The sequence below is a fragment of the Balaenoptera ricei genome, chromosome 1 (genome assembly GCF_028023285.1).
Source record: "Balaenoptera ricei isolate mBalRic1 chromosome 1, mBalRic1.hap2, whole genome shotgun sequence".
Lineage (NCBI taxonomy): Eukaryota > Metazoa > Chordata > Mammalia > Artiodactyla > Balaenopteridae > Balaenoptera > Balaenoptera ricei.
Genome location: NC_082639.1, coordinates 40,166,358 through 40,191,355, shown reverse-complemented (window position 1 = coordinate 40,191,355; position 24,998 = coordinate 40,166,358). Strand labels below are relative to the sequence as shown.

At 37.9% G+C, this 24,998-nt stretch overlaps 1 protein-coding gene across 3 annotated transcripts in view; it reads left to right on the top strand.

Annotated features, from left to right (window-relative positions):
- Nucleotides 1-6,303: 6,303 nt before the first annotated feature.
- SPATA6 (spermatogenesis associated 6) overlaps nucleotides 6,304-24,998 on the top strand; it is a 150,782-nt gene continuing 132,087 nt past the window's right edge. For all 3 annotated transcript variants that reach the window (XM_059898336.1, XM_059898327.1, XM_059898317.1), the window contains exon 1: nucleotides 6,304-6,535. In XM_059898336.1, coding sequence (XP_059754319.1) covers nucleotides 6,485-6,535 — 51 coding nt within the window. In that variant the 5' untranslated portion in view covers nucleotides 6,304-6,484. The remainder of the gene's footprint in view (nucleotides 6,536-24,998) is intronic.

Here is a 24,998-nt window from a genome sequence, read left to right as displayed (position 1 = left end):
TGAGACCACCTGAGGCTTGCCACTTAGCAGCTGCTACAGGGTTGGGAGCAGAAGAGAGATACTTGAGATCAAGCAGTGCTAGAGGACACTGGATTTCTGAACCTTCCATTGTCAAGAGATCTTTTTTAACACTTTGTTAATACTCCTGGAATCCAGCTGATACACCAGAAAGGCTGCACTTTAGAAGAAAGGACCATGTCCTATAGTAAGGCCCACACTAGACCTGCCTTAACAAAGTCTATAACCAAGCCTGGCAAAACCCATAGGAGAGACAGAGTTTGGAAATTTGGGTCCTACCAAGTTAGAGGGGCTATAGAAACATCTTGGGCTTTCCACATACCTGCAGTAACAAAGTGTATCGCTAAGTCTCCACCAGATTAAGGCAATCAGCCAGTAATTAAACTGCCTGCTAAAACAAGAGTCAACACTCTTCAGAGGAAAGATAATAGATAACCCAGAATCCAGGGTCTTACAATGTGTTATTCAAAATATACAGTATTCAATTAAAAAAATCACTAGACACACAAAGAAACAAGAAAATGTGATTCATAGTCTTGAAAACATGCAGCTAATATAAACAGAACTCGACATGGTATAGATGTCAGATGTCAGATGTCAGATGTCAGATATAGCATACCACAACTTTAAAGCAGCTATTGTAAATATGTTCAAAGAATTAAAGGAAAATATGTTCAGGGAGTAAAGGAAAATATGGTCCTAATGAGTGAGCAAGAGATCTCAGCAGACATGTGGAAAGTAAAAAAAAAAAAAGACTAAATGGAAATTTTAGAACTGAGTAACACATTAACTGAAATGAAAATTTTACTGGATGGGCTTAACATCAGATTAGGGATGGCAGAATAGTCAGTTACCTTGAAGACAGATCAACAGAAATTGTACAATCTAAAGGATCTGAAAAAAAAAGATTGAAGAAAAATGAAGAGAACATCAGAGATCTGTGGACAAGAGTATGCAGTCTAATATATGCTTATTTTATAATCCAGATTCCCAAACCAGGACAAGACAACAAAGAAAGGAAAATTATAGGTCCAAGTTTCTTATGAACATATATGCAAAAACCTAAATAAAATATTAGCTAACATAATACAAAAGCATATTCACAAAATAACAAAGTGTAAGACAACAAGGAAGGTACAATATCAGAAAACTATCAATGTGATTCATTTCACACATAGGCTAAAGTTGAAAGCCCATATGATTATCTCAACAATCAGTGTAGAAAAAGCATTTGACACTGTTCACAACCTACTTTCTTTTGTATGAATTAATATAGAACTAAGTATATACAAAAAAAAAAAAAGAAAAAATAGTATAATGAACTCCAACATACCTGCCATCAATAATTACATGGCTGATTTGTTTTATCCATACCTTCACCCACTGTCCATCACTAACAACTCCCACCTCCACTGGAGGTTTTTAAAGCAAATCCCAGACATCATATTTCATCCATAAATACTTCAGTGTGTATGACTTTATAAAAGATAAGGGCTCCTTTTTTTTTTTTTAAGAACCAGACCCTGGGCACTCTTATCATTCCTAAAGAAATTATCAAAAATTCTTTAAGATCTTCATATATCCAGTGAGCATTCAAGTTTCCCCTCTTGCTTCATAAATACTTTATATTAGGTTATGTCTCCTTAGTCTCTCTTTTTTTTTTTTTTTTTATAAATAACATAGTTTTTTTTTTTTAACTTTGGGTTTATTTATTTATTTATTTTTGGCTGTGTTGGGTCTTCGTTTCTGTGCGAGGGCTTTCTCTAGTTGTGGCAAGCGGGCACCACTCTTCATCGCAGTGCACAGGCCTCTCACTGTCTCGGCCTCTCCCATTGCGGAGCACAGGCTCCAGACGTGCAGGCTCAGTAGTTGTGGCTCACGGGCTTAGTTGCTCCGCGGCATGTGGGATCTACCCAGACCAGGGCTCGAACCCGTGTCCCCTGCATTGGCAGGCAGATTCTCAACCACTGCGCCACCAGGGAAGCCCTCTTTAGTCTCTTTTAATACACAGGGTCCACAGGGTCTCCCTTTTTGTTTTTATTTTTGTTTTTCCTTTGCAATTTGTTGAAAAAAAAATCATATTGTCTTCATTTTGCTGCTTATATCCCTATTTTGTTTAACAAGTTAGTTAAATATTGTATTTCCTGTACATTGGTGATTTATTTGGATGCTTGGTCAGATTCAAGTTTGATTTTTTTTGGCTTGAAAGGTGGTATTTTATTGCATTACCCCAGAAGGGGCATAACGTCTGATTATCTCTCTTTTTGTGATGTTACGATTGGTCAGTGTGTTTAAGTGTTGTCAGACTGACCTACCCATGATAAAAATCCTCATCAGCTTTTCACTGATGGTTTTAATAGCCATGAATATTCTTATTCTTTATTTTTCCTGTTCATTTACCGCTGGGAGTTTTCTATAAAGAAAACTCATCAACTCTTTGGTCACCCTGAGGTATAGTTCCAAAAAGAAATTCAGTATGAATGCTTGATTCTTTCTTTTTATTTATCAGATTTCAGAATTAGTTGGTTCCTAAATTACCCAAAGCTGACTCATGCTTTTTTGCCCCTTTGAGTAACTTTACCACCTCACGGATTTTCAACACATCTGATGTGTTTTGATGCAATACAGTTATCATTCCTTTTGGTGCTTGTGGTAGGCAGAATAATAATCCCCCAAAGATGCCTGTATCCTAATCCCTGGATCTGTGAATGTATTATCTTAAATGGCAAAGGGAGAGTTAAGGTTACATATGCAATTAGAATTGTTAATCACATGAGCTTGAGAAAAGGCAATTATCTGGGTGGGCTCAAGGTAATCACAAGAGTCCTTAAAAGTGGAAGGAGAGAGGTAGAAGAGTAGGTCAGAGTGATGCACTGTGAGAAGAACTTGACTCTTCTTTGCTGGCTTTGAAGATGGAGGAAGGGGATTATGAGCCAAGGGATGTTGGTGGCATCTGGAAGCTGAAAAGGAAACAGATTCTCCCCTACAGCCTCCGGAAAGGAACCCAGCTGATCCTTTGATTTTTAGCCCAGTGAGACCTGTGTCAGACTTCTGACCTACAGAACAGTAAGATAATAAATTTGGGTTGGTTTCAGCCTCCAAGTTTGTAGTAATTTGTTATGGCGGGAATAGAAACCCAATACAGTGCATATCATCTCTGTAAGAAAAAAATCAATAATAACAATGAAACAAACAAAGAAAATATTACAAACAGTAAGAGTTTAATAGGTTTGACAGATAAACTTATAAAAATAAAATTTTCTCTACAGTTGCAATAACTAGCAAATATAGTGAAAAATAAGAAACTGTTTTCAATAGTAGAAAGAAAAAACTATAATTAAACACCTAGGAATTAAGTAGGACCTTTATGCAGAAAACTTGAAAACTCTAGTAAAGAACATAGAAGAGAAACTGATAGAGAAACATTTTATGTTCTTGGATGGGATGATGCAATATTACAAAGATGTCAATTCCCCGAATTATTCTATAAATTTAATGTATCACGATAAAAATTCCAGTTGGGCTGCTTGAGAAACTTAATAAACTTACTCTAAAATAAAAAGAAGCAATAGAGGATCACAAATAACGAAACAATCAAGAGAGAAAAAGTGAGAGAGAGAGAGAGAGAAACTTGCGGAACAGGATATCAAGTCCAGTAATAAAGCAGTGTGATATTGCTGCAAGAAAGACAAATAGAACACAGGGACAGAATAGGAAGCTTTAAGACAGAACTTTACGTAGTTAATATATGATACAGGTGCTGCCACAAATAAATGAGAGGAAGTACAGAATGTTTTGTAGGTATTGTTGGGAAATCTAGCTTACTCTCTAGCGGGAAAAACAGAACAAAATAAAACCTGGATCCTGGATTCCTAACACCATGTACAAGAATTGAGGCTTGATGGATTAAACATCAAAATGTGAAAAGTAAAACTATGAAGTTGATACAAGAAAATATAGGACATATTTCTGTCACCTAGGAATAAGGAAGACTTCTTAAAATGTCAGAAACACAAACACAAAATGTAAGGCAAAAATGATTGATTGATTTAGGTATTTCTATTAACTGAAGTACACCCTGGATAAAGTTTATAAACAGATGAAAAAGGGAGAAGATATTTGCATGTCTGAAACTGACAAGAGATACATAACTAGAGTACAGAAGAGTTCTTGTAAGAAAGACAAAAACTCCAATAGAAAAATGGGCAAAGAATCTGAGCAGACGATTGATCGTAAAGAAAGCAAAAATCTTCTAAACATGTAAAGATATGCTCAGACCTATCAGTAATCTGAGAAATTCAACAATGAGATGGTACTTTACATCTGTTACACTAGGGGAAACAAGAAGGCTTGATAATGCCAAGGTTGGGAAGAATGTGAGGGCATAGTTACACTCAGGCGTTGGTTGCCGGAGTGTAGACTGGTGTGGCATTGAGGACAGCAACTTAGAATTATTTGGTCAAACTAAGAATACTCATAACCCATGACTTGATTTATGTTCTGTTCCTGACACATTATATGGAAAATTAAAAGACCAAGCACAAACTAGGAAGATATATGCAACATATAATAGACAAAGAATTAGTATCTAGAATATATGAAGAACTAATATACATAAGGAGAGAGAGAGGGAGAGGGATGGAGAGAATCCAGTAGAAAAATGGGCAAGAGAACTACTAAGCAGTTCACAAAGAGAAAATGGAAAGACTCATAAAACCATGAAAAGGTGCTCAACCTCAAAAGTAATGAGATGCAAAATAAAACCACAATGAGATACCTAGACTACACAAGTCCAAATACACAAAAATTCAACATTCAATACCAATGCCAAATGTTGGTGAGGATATGGAAAAATAAGAACTCTTACACACTCCCAGCAGGAACATTAATTGGTAGAACTACTTTGGAAAATGGTGTGGCATTACCTATTAAAGTCCCACATGTGCAAAACTTAATACCCAGTCACTCCTACTCTAGCATACATGCACTAGTAGACATGTACTAGAATGTCCATAACAACATTGTTGACAATAGCTAAAAATGGAAAGAATACAAGTAACCATCAATAGTAAAAAGCATAAGTAAATCAATGTATATTCATATGTTATGTTGGACATATTCCACACTGTCTAACAATGGAAAAAACTTCCTGTTACACAGCATCAAAGTTGGGAGAATCCTACAGCAGAAGAGTGAGAGAAGCAAGTTACAGAAGAATACATATAGTATTATGTTTATATAACATCAATAACAGGAAAAAGTTAAACAATACCTTGTTTAGAGATGCAATCATGAATCGCAAAAGTATGTAGACAAGCAAGGGAATTATTGTACCAAAGTCAGTGTAGTGATTATTTCCGGGGCAAGGAAGGCAATGCAATGGTTGCGACATTTCTAAGGTGCTCGTAACGTTCTATTTCTTAAGCTGGGTGCTAGTTGCACAGGTATTTGCTTTATTGTTATTATTGTTTAAGATGAAATTGTTTTATATACTTCTGTATGTGTAATGTATTTCGCACTAAAAATGATTTTTAAAACGATTGGCTTGGGCAATCTCTTAGATTTCCTTAATCATCGATGGTCTATGGCCCAGCCACTTTGCAACTGGACCTATTTTTGGCCCCTCATTGACAGTTCAACTTAAAACAATATACACTGAGATGCATACACAGGTGATTAGACGTGAAACCTTGAAGGGAGGGGGGCGATGCATTAACAAAGAATCGCATAATAGGAGACTTGGAAGAGGAAGGTGATTTGATTGAGGCCCCTCTTCTCAGGGAGGCAACCTGAGTTTTACTTGAGAGCTCCTGAGGTCTAGTCCTGGTTCTGCCTTTGAATTGAGCACGTCTCTTCTCCAATCCTGTTTTCTCATGCTGGCTTTGAACACTGTAAGGAAATTCAAATAAGAGAACGAATAATCGTTATTATTCTTTACAGTTGGGGAATTGAGGCCGCAGGGGGACGCCACTAGCTCAAGTTGCCACTGCCACGTTGGAACTCAGGGCTCCTAAGTTCAGCACCCTGACCTGCGCACTGTCCTTTCATACAGCTAGTCTCTTCTTCTGGCTTTGGGCCCATAGTTTGACGTCACAGACGAAATGCCCCTCCCCACCCCGCCTCGCCCCGCCCCTTCGGAAGCCCCGCCTCCTCGAGCGGCCCCGCCCCGCCCGGCGTTCGCTGAGTCCCGCCCCCAGCCGCTCGCCCTCGAGCGGCAGCTCCGGCGCGTCCCCGCTAGCTTCTCTTCCGGCCCCGCCCCTCCCGGCTGCCATGACAACGAGTCCGCGCCCCGCGCACGGCTGCCGCTCGGGCGGGACCCAGGCTGGACCGCGGGCCCCGGCCTGGGGGAACAGCTGCTACCGCCGCCGCCACCTCGTCTTCTCCACGTCCCCGCCACGACCCGCGTCTCCTCGCCTCCCTCGGGTCCGCGGCCGGGGTCCCGCCCCGCCGCCCAAGCCCTGCGCGGATGCCGAAGGTGAAGGCGCTGCAGTGCGCCCTGGCGCTGGAGATCCGCTCTGTGAGTACCGGTCGCGCCCCCATCGCCGCCGCCTGGGTGTCGTCAGCCCCCGGAATTTACTCGGGACGCCGCCTCCGTTCACTTCCGAGAACCCCGGGTCACCGCGAAACCTTCTCCAACCCCCGAATCATCCCTATGGAGCTTTGATCCCGTGTCACTTGGCTCTTCCCCAACCTCAAAATCACGAACGCCCTCCCACTCCAGCCACACAGAGGCCTGACGCCCCCCACCGAACCCCTCCACCTCAGCTCCCCTAGCTTCCTCCCAGCTTCCAGTTCGCGTTCCTTTAAATCCTTTCCAAACCACTTTAGAAAGTCCTCCTCTCTCCTCTCTTAACTTTCCAGTGAATTGGGGTGGGGCAAGAGGCTTCTTTTAAAATTCCTCTTCTCTGCTGCAGTTCTTTTAGTGAGAGTATTACTGGCCCGACTTTTCCCCAGTCTTCGGGGGCGGGGTGGGGTGGTTTTCCTCCCAGATCACGGCTGGCGGATTCTTTCAGACAGATTAACAAGCTTCTGATTAGTGAAGGGGCCTTTCCTCTCAAAGTAGAGTCCCCACACCCCACAACCGAAATGTGTCATCATTGCACACAGCACCTTGCCATCTACCCCAGGGCCAATACCTCGGAAACCATTTCAGGTCCCTCCAGCCCCCAAACTCTCCCGATGTTGAGAAGGAACCCCTATCCTTCCCTTCACTCCAAGAAAGGCACGAGCTTTTAGAGAGACACTACTAATTCTCTAAACTTGCTCCAGAGGACCTTCAGCCCCACCCAGTCACTCTCCACACATGCCGAAGAGGATAGTGTCCCCCAGCTTGCTGTGGAAATCCAGCTGAGGCAGAGGACCCCCTGCCCTTCCTCAAGTGAAGGGCCTTGGACGTCTCCATGCCATGAGCAAACGCCATCCCTCTGAATAATCTCACAAGACCCTTCCAAGGGGTTTTGATCTCCTTCCCCCTCATTCTTTACAGGGCCCTCTCATATCTCCTCTTCAGATGAAATCTCCAGCCTCTCTCTTCTAGAGGAAATCCCCCCAAAAGTCTTTCCATACTTCCATTTTAGACCTGCAGGCAGTTTGGAAACAAAATTCCTCCTTCAGTCCTTTTTTTTCTTTTTCCACTTCTCTAAGTCCTTTTATTTCTCATCTCTTTCATCTCCCAGCAAAACTGTGTGTGTGTGTGTGTGTGTGTGTGTGCGCACGCGTGTGTGTGCTTAAATAGCCAACACCATTCCTCTGGGTGCTGCATGGAGTAGCCCTCCCCACTTCCTTCCTGCACGCCCTGCAGTCAAGGCTCTCCATCCCCCCGCCCCAAAGCATCCTCTGCTTTCCTTGCTGTCTTTCCTCACATTACAATGAGGCCGCTGTAGCACAGTCCCTGAAACCTCCAGGGAAGTCACAGGACTGTTTTAGGTCTTTGGCTAGGTCTTAAAGAAAGGAAGGCCGGGTAGGGCAGAGGGTGAGGCAGGCGTGGAGAAGAAAGTTTCTGGCACTGTCGCTTTATCTTTAAGGCTGCAGAGATTTTACTCACTGCACTGTCAGAAACTCTATAGTTTCGGCTTCAGATGTTTTTTTCATCCCACAGCTGCCAAAGCTTGGCAGCCTTTTTGTAAAGGCTGGATTCATTTGGCAAAAGAATACACTAAGCTTCCTGAACCGCTGCGCGGGGCAGTTAGTAAAACTCCAGAGTTCAGCCTCTTTAGACTTTGTTACTGGCTGCTTCTTCCTCTTCTGCTAACCAATGCAGTTTAGCAGCCTGGTGAGAGCAGCTGCCTGACAGGCCGGATGTCGCTTTCCTTCCTTGGCCAGTCCAGACCTGCTTAGAGCAAGCACTTCGTGGTAACTGACTACTGCCTGAAGGGGTCAGAGAGAGAAAAGTTATTTCACTACCCTTTCTCCCCAGTATTAGTTGTCAGGCGGAAAGTGAATGGCTGTATAATGGAGCTTTGTTGTTCATCGTGGCTTAAGAAATTATGCAGGTGGAAACATTCCTATTTCATTTTTTTCAACAGACATTTGAATCACAGAATTTTACAGTTCTAAGAAATCTTAGCTTTCATTGGATTGAATTTCTTTTTATGGGTGAGAAAATTGAGGCTTAGCTTGACTAAATATTTTTCTAGGTTTGCGCAACTATTTAGGGGCAGATCTGCAGCAAGATGCTAAGTTTTCTGACCAGCAAAAACCCCATTAAATGACTCTGATGCTCAGAAGGAACAAAAAAGACCATTAATAACCATACACATTAAACAAGCTTGATTGATTTGGCTTTGATTGAATAGAGGAATTAATGTGAGCATAGATATTTTAAACATCTTTTCAATTTCATTTTTTTTTTCAATTTCATTTTTTTCAATTTAATTTAATTCTTTACATTTATGGGGTATAAAAGTCAAAACTGTATAAAATGATACACTCTGAGAAGTCTCATTTCCAGCCCTTTTCAAACCTATTTTCCATCTATTTTCATCTGCTGTAGGTAACCATTTTTATTGGTGTCTGATTTATTCTTCTAGTATTTCCCTTTGTAATATAATCAAATAGATACACACACACACACACACACACACACACACTGTACACTCCCCCCCTCCCATATATATTTTTTTACTTTCCTTCACAATAGGTAGCATATTATATAAGCTAGTCTGCACTTTGCTTGTTTTCTTTCCTTAACGTATCCTGAAGATCACTCTAGGTAAGTTGGCATCTTCTTTTCCCTCAACTTTTTATTGACATTTTTCAAACATACAGAGTAGTTGGGAGAATAGTATAATGAATATATTCCATGACCTATGTACATTAATTTGATATATCTGTATATTTGTATATCTATAATAATAAATATTTTTTACTAAAAATGTGAAAGTAAATTTTTGCCATGAGACTCCTAAATACTTCAGCATATATCTTCTAAAAATAAGGACATTGTTCTAAATAACCACAATACTATTATCACACCTAAGATAATTATCCATAATTTCTTAGTATCTAGTCCATTTTCAAGTTTTCCTAGTTGTCACAAAAATGGCTTGTATAGTTAACTTTTTCAGACCAGGATCCATTCAGAGTTTACATGTTGCATTTGGTCGTTAGGTTGTTTTAGTCCATTTTAACATACAGCAGTTCTACTTTTTCATTCCCACAATGTTTTCCCCCCCTGTGGATTTAGATAAATTCATACACTCATACAACCATTATTTGGATCAAGATTTAGAACACTTCCATTGCCACAGTAAATTCCCTTGTTCCCCCTTTTAAGCCCCACGCAGAGGGAACTCCTCTTCTGATTTCTATCAGTGAAGATTAGTTTGCCAGTACTTGAACATCATATTAAATGAGCTATATAGTGTGTAATATTTTGTGTGGGCTTCTTTTGTTCATCGTATTTTTGAGACTCATTCATGTGCTGTGCCTATCGGTAGTTCCTTTATATTGTGGGGTAGCATTCTATCATATGATTTGTATCATGTTCTATCGTACACCACAACATGTTTACCCATTCTCTTTATTGTTGATTATTTGGGTTGTTACCAGGTTATGGTTGTCATGGATAAAGCTACTATGAACATTCAGACCAGGCTCGGATACAGAATATCCCATGTTGTGTTATTGTCTGAATTTTTTCCCATCGTGGTGATGTTTAATTTGTTCTTCTAAACTGGAAATTAGGTGTTTTATTTCTACCTGCCTATTGAAAGTGTGGCACTTCATTCCATTCTCCCCTTTCCATGTTTATTTTTCTGCTGCAGTCTTGTATTTGTGGTATCTCATGTTTAATACTGTGGTAATATGAGAGCAAAAACATAGTAAACATGAAAGGTTTTGGTGTATAACACAATACTTTGTGTTGCTCAACAGAGCCGTGCTTTGAGAGAAAATATGTTGCTGGGAAGAAAGTGTGACTTTTCTCAAGGAATCTTGGGAGAATGATGTAATATGCCAAAGTAACTTGTTTTTAAAGAGCAGCCAAAAATTATATTTCCCATCACTTACACTTTTAATATTTGAATCATCTTATCTTTGATATGAAAAACTATATTTGCTGCTGCTTCTCTCTGCCTTCTTCTTCTTATTCAGTAGTGAAGTTTTCATGAGTTTTTTTAGGAATATAGAAGGAAGAAATTGGAGGTACAAGAGTAAAGCCCAATGCCTGGGCAATAAAATCAGCCAATTTGCTTTACCTGAATAGTGTCAGTTTTGGGTTAGTCTGTATTGTATAATTCCCATTTTTCTTCTCTATACTCACCTCACCTCGTTACCTCACTCAAATTATTGATAGCATTGAGGCAAAGAGATCTAGGTACTTTTCAATCACAGTTCATCTGAACATTCGTGATCGTTTTCTGGTTTCCTTACTCGGTTATCCTGCAGTTGGTGGTAAATTTCCCTGGAATACAGACTTGTTAAAACTTTAAAGTACTTCAAACTTACAGAAAAAGAAAACCTAAACACTGTGATCTCCCCCCACCCTGATTTAATAAATCCTCATTTTACATGTTTCCTGCAGATTTTTGTTTTTAAGAAATAAAATGTTACAGATGAAGTTAAGGCCCCTTTGCACCTCTTGCTGAGGCCAATTTTCCTCCGTCCCTTCCTAGAGGTAACATAATCAGTATCCTGAAGTTGGAGTGTATTCTTTTCATTCAGGTTTTTGTAAGCTTACTACATATTTGTGTACTCCTACGTACTACGTATACTATTGTTCTGTTTTAAAACTTTACACAAATGGTATCATACTGTAGGTATCCTTCTGCAGATCTGTTTTTTCCACTTCACTGTTTCTGAAATTTGTCAGTGTTGATTCTTACAGATCTAGTTAATTTCCTTAATTGTTATGTAATGCTGTATATTTATATGACAGTGATTTAATCCTTATTCCCCTATTGATGGACTTTTAAATACCAGTTTTCCTCTTTTTTAATATTACAAACAATGTTGCAATGAGAATATTTGAACATACCTTCTGGTGTCCATGAGTCAGTTTTTCTCAAGGGCAGGTATTGTGCCCTAGGGAGCATTCTAGAAATTTGTGGGCTACCTTGTTTGCCATAGTGGTTGGGGGGGTCCTATTGGTGTTGATTATCTGGTATTCTGCATGACTTGACTGTCCCATTGAATATGTATATGAAAACCTGTTTATGATTATTAGACATTAAGAACCTAACTCTGTTTTATGTATAAACACAAAGTCTGTTTCTTTTTTTTTTGGAAAAAAAGATGTTTTAAATACAGTGAATTGTCCAGTAATGCAGTTACCATGTAAATTGAGGAAAGAGTGTACTTTGTTTTGTTCGGAACTCTGGTAAGAGTTTACTCTTTCAGAAAATCATGGCATCAGTGGCAACTCTGCTTGTGTTTGAGCTGCCAATACGTGACACCTATCATTCTGCTTTTGAAACAGACCACTTCATGTTGATTCTGTGAATAGGTGCAAATATTGTATCTTCTAGCTTAGTGCTTGCTGCCTGAGCGTTTACACATAGAAATATATAATTTATTATAAATTATTTCTGTATTTTTTTCAGTTATGGCATTGGTTTATTTTTTAGTTATGTGTATGGGTGAATTGCAAATATTAGCTGTAAAAGGAGGGTGTTGGGGCTTCCCTGGTGGTGCAGTGGTTGAGAGTCTGCCTGCCAATGCGGGGGACACGGGTTCGAGCCCTGGTCTGGGAGGATCCCACATGCCGCGGAGCAACTGGGCCCGTGAGCCACAACTACTGAGCCTGCGCGTCTGGAGCCTGTGCTCCGCAACAAGGCCGCGATAATGAGAGGCCCGCGCACCGCGATGAGGGGTGGCCCCCACTTGCCGCAACTAGAGAAAGCCCTCGCACAGAAGCGAAGACCCAGCACAGCCATAAATAAATAAATAAACCCAAAGTTAAAAAAAAAAAAAATTTAAAAGGAGGGTGTTGGATCTTGTAGAGACCCAGTGCTCTAGGGAATAGATTTAGAAATGGAACTACCGAGTCTTAGGGAATTGGTTTAATTTCCTAGGGCTTCCATAACAAATTTCCTCAAACTTGGAGTCTTAAAGGACAGAAATTTATTCTCTCACATTTACTGGAGCCCAGAAGTTAAAACAAAGGTATTGGCAGGGCAGCGCTCCCTTAGAAGGCTCTTGGGGAAGACCCTTCCTTGTTCTTCTAGCTTTTAGTGTCTCCAGGCATTTCCAGAATGTGGCTGCATAACTCCAAACTCCAATCCTAGAGGTTTCCTTTTCTGTGAATAGCCAGTTCATATCCTTTGCCCTTTAGGAACATAAGAGTATTTTTTTCTTGTTAAATATATTTTGAACACCACCAACCTTTGTTGGTTATATGTAATGTAAATGTCAAAGATCTTCTAGTTGAAGCTTATTTTTTCACTTTGTTTTTGCTCTTTTTAGTAATGCCTTTTGTTTTTATTTTCTATTTTTTGTTGTTATTGTTGCTGGTAAACAAAGAATGCTGAGTCTTTAAGTTAACTTTTTACAGAACTATAGCATATATTCAGAAAGTGCACAAATCCAAAGTGTATAATTACCACCCAAATGGATAATTAGAATATTATCAGCACCCCAGGTTGCTTCCTTGTGCTCCATCCCTTCCAGCCACTCCACCTGCCCCCCTTCCCCTCCCAGAGGTAACCACTATCTTGACTTCTATCACAGCAAATTTTGAACTTTTGAAGTCAGCCTCTTTCTTTCTCCCTCCCTTCCTCCGTCCCCTCCCTCCCTCCTTCCACTTTTACGTATAACTTCTTTGTGAGAATTCATCCATGCTGTTATGTGAAGCAGTAATTCTTTATCCTTTCTATTGTTCTCCCCCCAGCTTTACTGATATATAATTGACAGATAGCATTGTATAAGTTTAAAGTGTACAGTATGTTGATTTGATATGTTTATAAATCGCAAAATGATTACTACCATAGTATTAGCTACCATCTCCATCCTGTCACATAGTTGCCATTTCTTTTTTGTGGTGAAAACAATTAAGATCTACTCTCTCAGCAACATTCAAGTATATATACAGTGTTATTAGTTATCGTCACCATGCTGTACATTAAGTACCCAGACTTGTTAATCTTATAACTGGAAGTTTATACCCTTTCACAAATATCTCCCCATTTCCCCCACCTCCTGAATCCTTGGTAAACACCATCCTAGTCTCTGTTTCTCTGAGTTTATCTTTTGTAGATTCCACATATAAGTGATATCTTACAGTTATTTGTTTTTCTCTGACTTGTTTCACTTAACGTAATGCCCTCAGGGTCCATCCAAGTTGTCACAAATGGCAGGATTTCCTTTTTCCTGATGGCTGAATAATATTGGTACATATATATCACATGCTCTTTATCCATTCATCCATTATCCATTGATGGACACTTAGGTTGTTTTCATATCTTGGCTGTTGTGAGTAATGCCATTGTGAACATGGGAGTGCAGATATGAGATCCTGATTTCAATTCCTTTGGATGTATATCCAGAAGTGGGATTGCTGGAGCATATGGTCATTCTATTTCAGATTTTTCAAGGAACCTCCATACTGTTTTCCATAGTGGCTATGCTCAATTTACATTCCCACCAGAAATGTCTTAGGGTTCCCTTTTCTTCAGATCCTCACCAACACTTGTTATCTCTTGTCTTTTGCATGATAGTTACTCTGACTTGTGTGAGGTGATATCTAATTGTGGGTTTGATTTGCATTTCCCTGATGGTTAGCGATGTTGAGCATCTTTTTTTTTTTTTTTTTTTTTTTTTTCACACACACACACACTGTATTTTATTTTTACAAGAGATAAATCGACTGACACCAAGCATTGTACATGGATGACCACAACAAAAGCAACAATGATTGCAATTACCAAAACATGAAACACACTCATACTATGTCATAGTATTGACATTCAGTCCAGTAATCCTCCACTGTAACAGCTCCTTTACTTTGCAGTGAAAATTGATTTGTATATTCTTTGCCTCTGAGTCCTTGTGGAATTTTTTTTTTTTTTTTTTTAAATTCAGACAGAAAGTCACAAAAATTATACTCATCCTCATCAGTTCACTCAGTCCCATGTAATTAATTTTTTTTTTTTCATCTTGATCTTTTGTTAGCACTTTTATGAGTTCATCAGTTTTTCATTAGAGTTCTGAAAATGCTTATTCATTCAGTTCAGCAGTACAGTCCGTTACCAGAAACCTGTACTTGTCAGAGTCTTTTCCATGTATTTCTTGAAGATGAAACCCTTTCATAGGAACATATTTGCAAAATCATCAGAGTACACCCAGAACTGTCTGTAAATGACAAAAGACTTAAAAATGACCACGGTTAAAGATTTGATGACAGTTCATAATAATGCAGTTGACAAGAAAATTAGTTATTTCTGAGATATACATTTTAAAGTAATAAATAGGATTATTACTTATAACATTATACCAGAACATATAAGATTTTTAGAAATTTCATGTAATGTCTGAAACATTTATATTAACATATTTCCATACATATTTCCATACAAGTACAAATATAAGATTTTTAGAAATTTCATGTAATGTCTGAAACATTTATATTAACATATTTCCATACATATTTCCATACAAATACAAATATGATTTTTAGAAATTTCATGTAATGTCTGAAACATTTATATTAACATATTTCCATACATATTTCCATACAAATACAAATATAAGATTTTTAGAAATTTCATGTAATGTCTGAAACATTTATATTAACATGTTTCCATACAAATAACCCAATGAAAGTTTAGTATTAGTTGTTTTGTTTGTTTTTTTATACTGCAGGTTCTTATTAGGCATCAGTTTTATACACATCAGTGTATACATGTCAATCCCAATCGCCCAATTCAGCACACCACCATCCCCACCCCACCGCAGTTTTCCCCCCTTGGTGTCCATATGTCCATTCTCTACATCTGTGTCTCAACTTCTGCCCTGCAAACTGGCTCATCTGTACCATTTTTCTAGGTTCCGCATACATGCATTAATATACGATATTTGTTTTTCTCTTTCTGACTTACTTCACTCTGTATGACAGTCTCTAGATCCATCCACGTCTCAACAAATGACTCAATTTCGTTCCTTTTTATGGCTGAGTAATATTCCATTGTATATATGTACCACATCTTCTTTATCCATTTGTCTGTTGATGGGCATTTAGGTTGCTTCCATGACCTGGCTATTGTAAATAGTGCTGCAATGAACATTCGGGTGCATGTGTCTTTTTGAATTACGGTTTTCTCTGGGTATATGCCCAGTAGTGGGATTGCTGGGTCATATGGTAATTCTATTTTTAGTTTTTTAAGGAACCTCCATATTGTTCTCCATAGTGGCTGTATCAATTTACATTCCCACCAACAGTGCAAGAGGGTTCCCTTTTCACCACACCCTCTCCAGCATTTGTTGTTTGTAGATTTTCTGATGATGCCCATTCTAACAGGAGTGAGGTGATACCTCATTGTAGTTTTGATTTGCATTTCTCTAATAATTAGTGATGTTGAGCATCTTTTCATGTGCTTCGTGGCCGTCTGTATGTCTTCTTTGGAGAAATGTCTATTTAGGTCTTCTGCCCATTTTTGGATTGGGGTGTTTGTTTCTTTGATATTGAGCTGAATGAGCTGTTTATATATTTTGGAGATTAATCCTTTGTCCGTTGATTCATTTGCAAATATTTTCTCCCATTCTGAGGGTTGTCTTTTCGTCTTGTTTATGGTTTCCTTTGCTGTGCAAAAGCTTTGAAGTTTCATTAGGTCCCACTTGTTTATTTTTGTTTTTATTTCCATTACTCTAGGAGGTGGATCAAAAAAGGTCTTGCTGTGATTTATGTCAAAGAGTGTTCTTCCTATGTTTTCCTCTAAGAGTTTTATAGTGTCCAGTCTTATATTTAGGTCTCTAATCCATTTTGAGTTTATTTTTGTGTATGGTGTTAGGGAGTATTCTAATTTCATTCTTTTACATGTAGCTGTCCAGTTTTCCCAGCACCACTTATTGAAGAGACTGTCTTTTCTCCATTGTATATCTTTGCCTCCTTTGTCATAGATTAGTTGACCATAGGTGCGTGGGTTAATCTCTGGGCTTTCTATCTTGTTCCATTGATCTATGTTTCTGTTTTTGTGCCAGTACCATATTGTCTTGATTACTGTAGCTTTGTAGTATAGTCTGAAGTCAGGGAGTCTGATTCCTCCAGCTCCATTTTTTTGCCTCAAGACTGCTTTGCCTATTCGGGGTCTTTTGTGTCTCCATACAAATTTTAAGATGATTTGTTCTAGCTCCGTAAAAAATGCCATTGGTAATTTGATAGGGATTGCATTGAATCTGTAGATTGCTTTGGGTAGTATACTCATTTTCACAATGTTGATTCTTCCAATCCAAGAACATGGTATATCTCTCCATCTGTTGGTATCATCTTTAATTTCTTTCATCAGTGTCTTATAGTTTTCTGCATACAGGTCTTTTGTCTCCCTAGGTAGGTTTATTCCTAGGTATTTTATTCTTTTTGTTGCAATGGTAAATGGGAGTGTTTCCATAATTTCTCTTTCAGATTTTTCATCATTAGTGTATAGGAATGCAAGAGATTTCTGTGCATTAATTTTGTATCCTGCAACTTTACCATATTCATTAATTAGCTCTAGCAGTTTTCTGGTGGCAGTTTTAGGATTCTCTATGTATAGTATCATGTCATCCGCAAACAGTGACAGTTTTATTTCTTCTTTTCCAATTTGTATTCCTTTTATTTCTTTTTCTTCTCTGATTGCCGTGGCTAGGACTTCCAAAACTATGTTGAATAATAGTGGTGAGAGTGGACATCCTTGTCTCGTTCCTGATCTTAGAGGAAATGCTTTCAGTTTTTCACCATTGAGAATGATGTTTGCTGTGGGTTTGTCATATATGGCCTTTATTATGTTGAGGTAGGTTCCCTCTATGCCCACTTTCTGGAGAGTTTTTATCAGAAATGGGTGTTGAATTTTGTCAAAAGCTTTTTCTGCATCTATTGAGATGATCATATGGTTTTTATTCTTCAATTTGTTAATATGGTGTATCACATTGATTGATTTGCGTATATTGAAGAATCCTTGCATCCCTGGGATAAATCCCACTTGATCGTGGTGTATGATCCTTTTAATGTGTTGTTGGATTCTGTTTGCTAGTATTTTGTTGAGGATTTTTGCATCTATATTCATCAGTGATATTGGTCTGTAATTTTCTTTTTTTGTAGTGTCTTTGTCTGGTTTTGGTATCAGGGTGATGGTGGCCTCATAGAATGAGTTTGGGAGTGTTCCTTCCTCTGCAATTTTTTGGAAGAGTTTGAGAAGGATGGGTGTTAGCTCTTCTCTAAATGTTTGATAGAATTCACCTGTGAAGCCATCTGGTCCTGGACTTTTGTTTGTTGGAAGATTTTTAATCACAGTTTCAATTTCATTACTTGTGATTGGTCTGTTCATATTTTCTATTTCTTCCTGGTTCAGTCTTGGAAGGTTATACCTTTCTAAGAATTTGTCCATTTCTTCCAGGTTGTCCATTTTATTGGCATAAAGTTGCTTGTAGTAGTCTCTTAGGATGCTTTGTATTTCTGCAGTGTCTGTTGTAACTTCTCCTTTTTCATTTCTGATTTTATTGATTTGAGTCCTCTCCCTCTTTTTCTTGATGAGTCTGGCTAATGGTTTATCAATTTTGTTTATCTTCTCAAAGAACCAACTTTTAGTTTTATTGATCTTTGCTATTGTTTTCTTTGTTTCTATTTCATTTATTTCTGCTCTGATCTTTATGATTTCTTTCCTTCTGCTAACTTTGGGTTTTGTTTGTTCTTCTTTCTCTAGTTTCTTTAAGTGTAAGGTTAGATTGTTTACTTGAGCTTTTTCTTGTTTCTTTAGGTAGGCTTGTATAGCTATAAACTTCCCTCTTAGAACTGCTTTTGCTGCATCCCATAGGTTTTGGGTCGTCGTGTTTTCATTGTCATTTGTCTCTAGGTATTTTTTGATTTCCTCTTTGATTTCTTCAGTGATCTCTTGGTTATTTAGTAACGTATTGTTTAGCCTCCATGTGTTTGTCCTTTTTACGTTTTTTTCCCTGTAATTCATTTCTAATCTCATAGCGTTGTGGTCAGAAAAGATGCTTGATATGATTTCAATTTTCTTAAATTTACTGAGGCTTGATTTGTGACCCAAGATGTGATCTATCTTGGAGAATGTTCCGTGCGCACTTGAGAAGAACGTGTAATCTGCTGTTTTTGGATGGAATGTCCGATATATATCAATTAAATCTATCTGGTCTATTGTGTCATTTAAAGCTTCTGTTTCCTTATTTATTTTCATTTTGGATGATCTGTCCATTGGTGTAAGTGAGGTGTTAAAGTCCCCCACTATTATTGTGTTACTGTCGATTTCCTCTTTTATAGCTGTTAGCAGTTGCCTTATGTATTGAGGTGCTCCTATGTTGGGTGCATATATATTTATAATTGTTATATCTTCTTCTTGGATTGATCCCTGGATCATTATGTAGTGTCCTTCCTTGTCTCTTGTAACATTCTTTAATTTAAAGTCTATTTTATCTGATATGAGTATAGCTACTCCAGCTTTCTTTTGATTTCCATTTGCATGGAATATCTTTTTCCATCCCATCACTTTCAGTCTGTATGTGTCCCTAGGTCTAAAGTGGGTCTCTTGTAGACAGCATATATATGGGTCTTGTTTTTGTATCCATTCAGCCAGTCTATGTCTTTTGGTTGGGGCATTTAATCCATTCACGTTTAAGGTAATTATCGATATGTATGTTCCTATGACCATTTTCTTAATTGTTTTGGGTTTGTTTTTGTAGGTCCTTTTCTTCTCTTGTGTTTCCCACTTAGAGAAGTTCCTTTAGCATTTGTTGTAGAGCTGGTTTGGTGGTGCTGAATTCTCTTAGCTTTTGCTTGTCTGTAAAGCTTTTGATTTCTCCATCAAATCTAAATGAGATCCTTGCCGGGTAGAGTAATCTTGGTTGTAGGTTCTTCCCTTTCATCACTTTAAGTATATCATGCCACTCCCTTCTGGCTTGCAGAGTTTCTGCTGAGAAATCAGCTGTTAACCTTATGGGAGTTCCCTTGTATGTTATTTGTCGTTTTTCCCTTGCTGCTTTCAATAATTTTTCTTTGTCTTTAATTTTTGCCACTTTGATTACTATGTGTCTCGGCGTGTTTCTCCTTGGGTTTATCCTGTATGGGACTCTCTGCGCTTCCTGGACTTGGGTGGCTATTTCCTTTCCCATGTTAGGGAAGTTTTCGACTATAATGTCTTCAAGTATTTTCTCTGGTCCTTTCTCTCTCTCTTCTCCTTCTGGGACCCCTATAATGCGAATGTTGTTGCGTTTAATGTTATCCCAGAGGTCTCTTAGGCTGTCTTCATTTCTTTTCATTCTTTTTTCTTTAGTCTGTTCCGCAGCAGTGAATTCCATCATTCTGTCTTCCAGGTCACTTATCCGTTCTTCTGCCTCAGTTATTCTGCTATTGATTCCTTCTAGTGTAGTTTTCATTTCAGTTATTGTATTGGTCATCTCTGTTTGTTTGTTCTTTAATTCTTCTAGGTCTTTGTTAATCATTTCTTGCATCTTCTCAATCTTTGCCTCCATTCTTATTCCAAGGTCCTGGATCATCTTCACTATCATTATTCTGAATTCTTTTTCTGGAAGGTTGCCTATCTCCACTTCATTTAGTTGTTTTTCTGGGGTTTTTTCTTGTTCCTTCATCTGGTACATAGCCCTCTGCCTTTTCATCTTCTCTATCTTTCTGTAACTGTGGTTTTTGGTCCACAGGCTGCAGGATTATAGTTTTTCTTGCTTCTGTTGTCTGCCCTCTGGTGGTTGAGGCTATCTAAGAGGCTTGATGGGAGGCTCTGGTGGTGGGTAGAGCTGACTGTTGCTGTGGCGGTCAGAGCTCAGTAAAACCTTAATCCACTTGACTGTTGATGGGTGGGGCTGGGTTCCCTCCCTGTTGCTGTGGCGGTCAGAGCTCAGTAAAACCTTAATCCACTTGACTGTTGATGGGTGGGGCTGGGTTCCCTCCCTGTTGGCTGTTTTGCCTGAGGCAACCCAACACTGGAGCCTACCCGTGCTCTTTGGTGGGGTTAATGGCAGACTCTGGGAGGGCTCACGCCAAGGAGAACTTCCCAGAACCTCTGCTGCCAGTGTCCTTATCCCCACGGTGAAACAGAGCCACCACTCGCCTCTGCAGGAGACCCCCCAACACCAGCAGGTAGGTCTGGTTCAGTCTCCCCCAGGCTCACTGCTCCTTCCCCTGGGTCCTGATGCACACATTACTTTGTGTGTGCCCTCCAAGAGTGGGGTCTCTGTTTCCCCCAGTCCCGTCAAAGTCCTGCAATCCAATTCCCACTAGGCTTCAAAGTCTGATTCTCTTGGAATTCCTCCTCCCGTTGCCTGACCCCCAGGTTGGGAAGCCTGACGTGGGGCTCAGAACCTTTACTCCAGTGGGTGGACTTCTGTGGTATAAGTGTTCGCCAGTCTGTGAGTCACCCACCCAGCAGTTACGGGGTTTGATTTTACTCTGCTTGCGCCCCTCCTACCGTCTCACTGTGGCTTCTCCTCTGTCCTTGGACGTGGGGTATCCTCCTTGGTGAAGTCCAGGGTCTTCCTGTCAATGATGGTCCAGCAGTCAGTTGTGATTCTGGTGCTCTCGCAAGAGGGAGTGACAGCACGTCCTTCTACTCCGCCATCTTGGTTAATCTCCCCGTTGAGCATCTTTTCATGTACCTGTTGGCTATTTGTATGTCTTCCTTGGAAAACTATTCTGTTCCTCTGTATCCATTTCTATTGTTGATGACATTTTCATTTTTTTTCCAGTATTGGGATATTACAAATTGTGCTCCTGTGAACATTTTTGTACATGTCTTTGTTGCATATTTTGTATTCAGCAACATTGCTGAAATCTCATATAAGTTATTTGGATTTTCTATGTGGGAAATCATGTTTGTAAATAAAGTCAGTTTTGACTTCTCTTGTACAATGTTTTTTCTTTTTTTCCCCTTTTTATTACTTATGTCCTTGATTAGAATCCCAGTATAATGTTAAATAGTGGGAATAATAGTACATATACTTGTCATTATTTTAAGTTATCCCGCTGAAGTTTCACCAGTATTAGATTGTCTTATGAAATTGCTAACAATGGGCCATTTTTTGACGAAAAAAAAAAATGACAATTTCATATATTTCAACCTAATATAATATTGGCTGTAGGATTTTCATTTATTGAGTTAAGAAAGTCCCCTTCTATTCCTTTTTTTTTTTTAATGGCTGCACCCGTGGCTTGTGGGACGTGGGATCTCAGTTCCCGCCCAGGGATTGAACCTGGGCCCTCGGCAGTGAGAGTGCGGAGTCTTAACCACTGGACTGCCAGAGAATTCCCCCTAATTTTTAAAATATCCTGAGCTTTGAATTATATTGAATGCTTTTCCCTCAGTCTAATGAGATTATTATATAACATTGCTCCCATGTTCTATAGAAGGGACACATTTTGTGATGTTGCACCTTCTCCATTCCTATGATAGATTCTTTTTAGTCAGGATGTATTATTTTTACTATATTTTGTTGGATTTGATTCATAATTTTATATTTAGCATCTTTCATTTGTGTTCATAGATGAGATAGATATTAGCTCTATAAGTCAAATATTTATTTAGCTTTTGTTTTTTATTATTAAAACATTTATTTTGAAATATTTCAGACATACAAAAAGTTATGTCTCCTGTATCTCTCTCTCTAATAGAATCCCTCCTCCCTTCTTCCTTTGACTAGTCACTACTCTGAATTTTGTGTTATTCTCCCTATTTTTCATTGCTTTTCTCGTTTTAATATCCGTCTTTAAGGCATTGGATTTACTTGCAAGTGCTGCTTAACTGGCATTCTAAGGGGATTGATGAAACTGTTTTAAAATTATTTGGTTCTAGATATTTTATAATTTTTATAAAATTTATTTTATGCTTTTTACTTTACCTTATGAGCTATTTAGGAGTTTGTTTTAATATCAAGATATATAGGATTTATATGTGTGTATATACTCTTTTTCCCCCTCGCCTTCCCGCCATACATACATACATACACATACATACACTCTTTTATTGTAGTATTTTAATTTAATTGCATTAGGGGTATTGAATGAAGTCTGCGATATTGATTATTTTTGTTGGTGATTTCCTATGTGTTATTATCCAATTATTATATATATAATATATTTATGAATAATCCAATTATTGTGAATGTTCTCTATTTACTTGAAAATAATATATAAATTTATTTGTTGGATGTAGGGCTCTATCTGCCATTATCAGATCAAATTTATTTTCTCTGAAATATCTTCAGTTCCATATTAAATTTTTTGTCTGCATGCAACCTCTACCAGATTGTAATGGAGATATTAAAATCTTTACTATCATAATGTATTTTCATTTTATCCTTGTTGTATTCTAGTACACTATGATTATAGAACTATAGATTCATTTCTGTTTATTGTTTTCCACTGAGTTTGTACTCTCCATCTGAGAATTTATGGAATTCTGCAGTTTGGGGAAATTCTTAGCTTTTATATCTTTGAATATTGTTTTTCTGCTGTTCTTTCTTTTCTTCTGACAGTGCTATTAGACATATATTGGAACTTTTATCTATTCTGCTTTCTTAAGTGCTTTTTTGTGTGTAATATTTTTATATCCTCCTGTTCTGGGAGAATTCTTCAGTATTATATTCTAATTTACTTATTAAATTAAATTTTTAAATCTTCTCTATTGAGATTTTTAACTTCATTGACTACATATTCCAAGATTTCTCATTTAGTGTCTCTTTTTAAACATATGCCAAATATTTACATTTTTACCTGTTTTAATTTCATAAATTTTGTTTTTTATGGAGTTTTCTCCCCTTATTAGATGAAAGATTCTAAATACTTATTTCAAAATTATTTTCAGATTGTGTAAATTAATTTTCACATAAAGTGAATTTATCTCCTGATTGTCAATTTTGTTGGTTTTCTTAGTACTTGGGATTTCACTGAGATTATGGACCACTTTTGGGAGAATTAACAATGAACCTTTTAATCCATTAACTGGTATATTTTTCCATCTGTTTAGGTTTTCAGGTTCTTTCAATGATGTTTGTAGTTTTCAGAATACATGGCTTACACATATTTTGTTAAATTTATACCTAGGTAGTGCATGTCTAAGATTTTAATGATATTATAAATGGTATTACATTTTTTTAAATGTGCTAATATATAGAAATAAAGTTGATTTTTTTGCCTGTTGACCCTATATCCTTTTGTTTATTGAGACTTGTTTTATGGTTCATGATATCATCCATCTTGATGAATGTTTTCATGTGCACTTGGAAAAAAATGTGTATCCTTCCGTTGTTGGATGTAGTATTATGTAAATGTCAGTTAGGTCAAATTACTTGAATGCTGTTGTCCACATCTATACCCTTTATGATTTTTGACTGCTTATTTTATCAGTTATTGACAGGGAAGTGTCAAAATTCAGTTATATATTTTTTTGCTTCATTACTTTGACATTGTATTATTAGGTGCATACAATTTAATTTTATATATCTTTTCATAAATCAAATTTTTAATCGATATGAAATGTTCCACATTAACCTTGGTAATCTTTCTTTTTCTGAAGTCTACTTTATATCAAGATAGCCACCCCAGCTTTCTTATGATTAGTGAATGCATGGTGTATCTTTTTCTCTAATTTTACTTTAGTCCTGAATTTTTAAGTTTTAAAAAAATTGAGATATAATTCACATATCATAAAATCTACTCTTTTAAAGTGTACAGTTCAATAAATTTTTATATATTCACAAAGTTGTGCAACAATCACCAGTAATTCCAGAACATTTTCATCACCCCATGAAGAAATCCCATACCTATTACTGTCATCTCCCTCTCCCCCCAGCCCCTGGCTACCACTAATCTAGTTTCTAGGTCTATGGATTTGCCTACTCTGGACATTTCTATAAGTGGAATTATGCAATATGTGGCCTTCCGTGTCTGGCTTCTTTCACTTAGCATAATGTTTTTAAAATTCATCCATGTTATAGTATATATCAGTACTTTATTTCTTTTTATGGCCAAGTAATATTCCATTGTATGGATATACCATATCTTGCTTATTCATCAGTTGATGGACATTTGGGTTGTATCCACTTTTTGGTTATTATGAATAACGCTGTTATACTCTTGTACCTATTTTTGTGTGAACGTATGTTTTCAGTGCTCTTGGGTATATACCTAGCAAGTTGCTGGTTCTTGTGGTAACTGTTTACTTTTCTTGAGGAACTACCAAACTTTTTACCACAGTGACTACACCATTTTACATTTCCACCAGCACAGTAGGAGGGTTCCAATTTTTTGGCATCCTCCCCAACACTTGTTTTGTCCATCTTTTTATTTATAGCCATCCTAGTGAGTATGAAGAGCTATCTCATTGTGA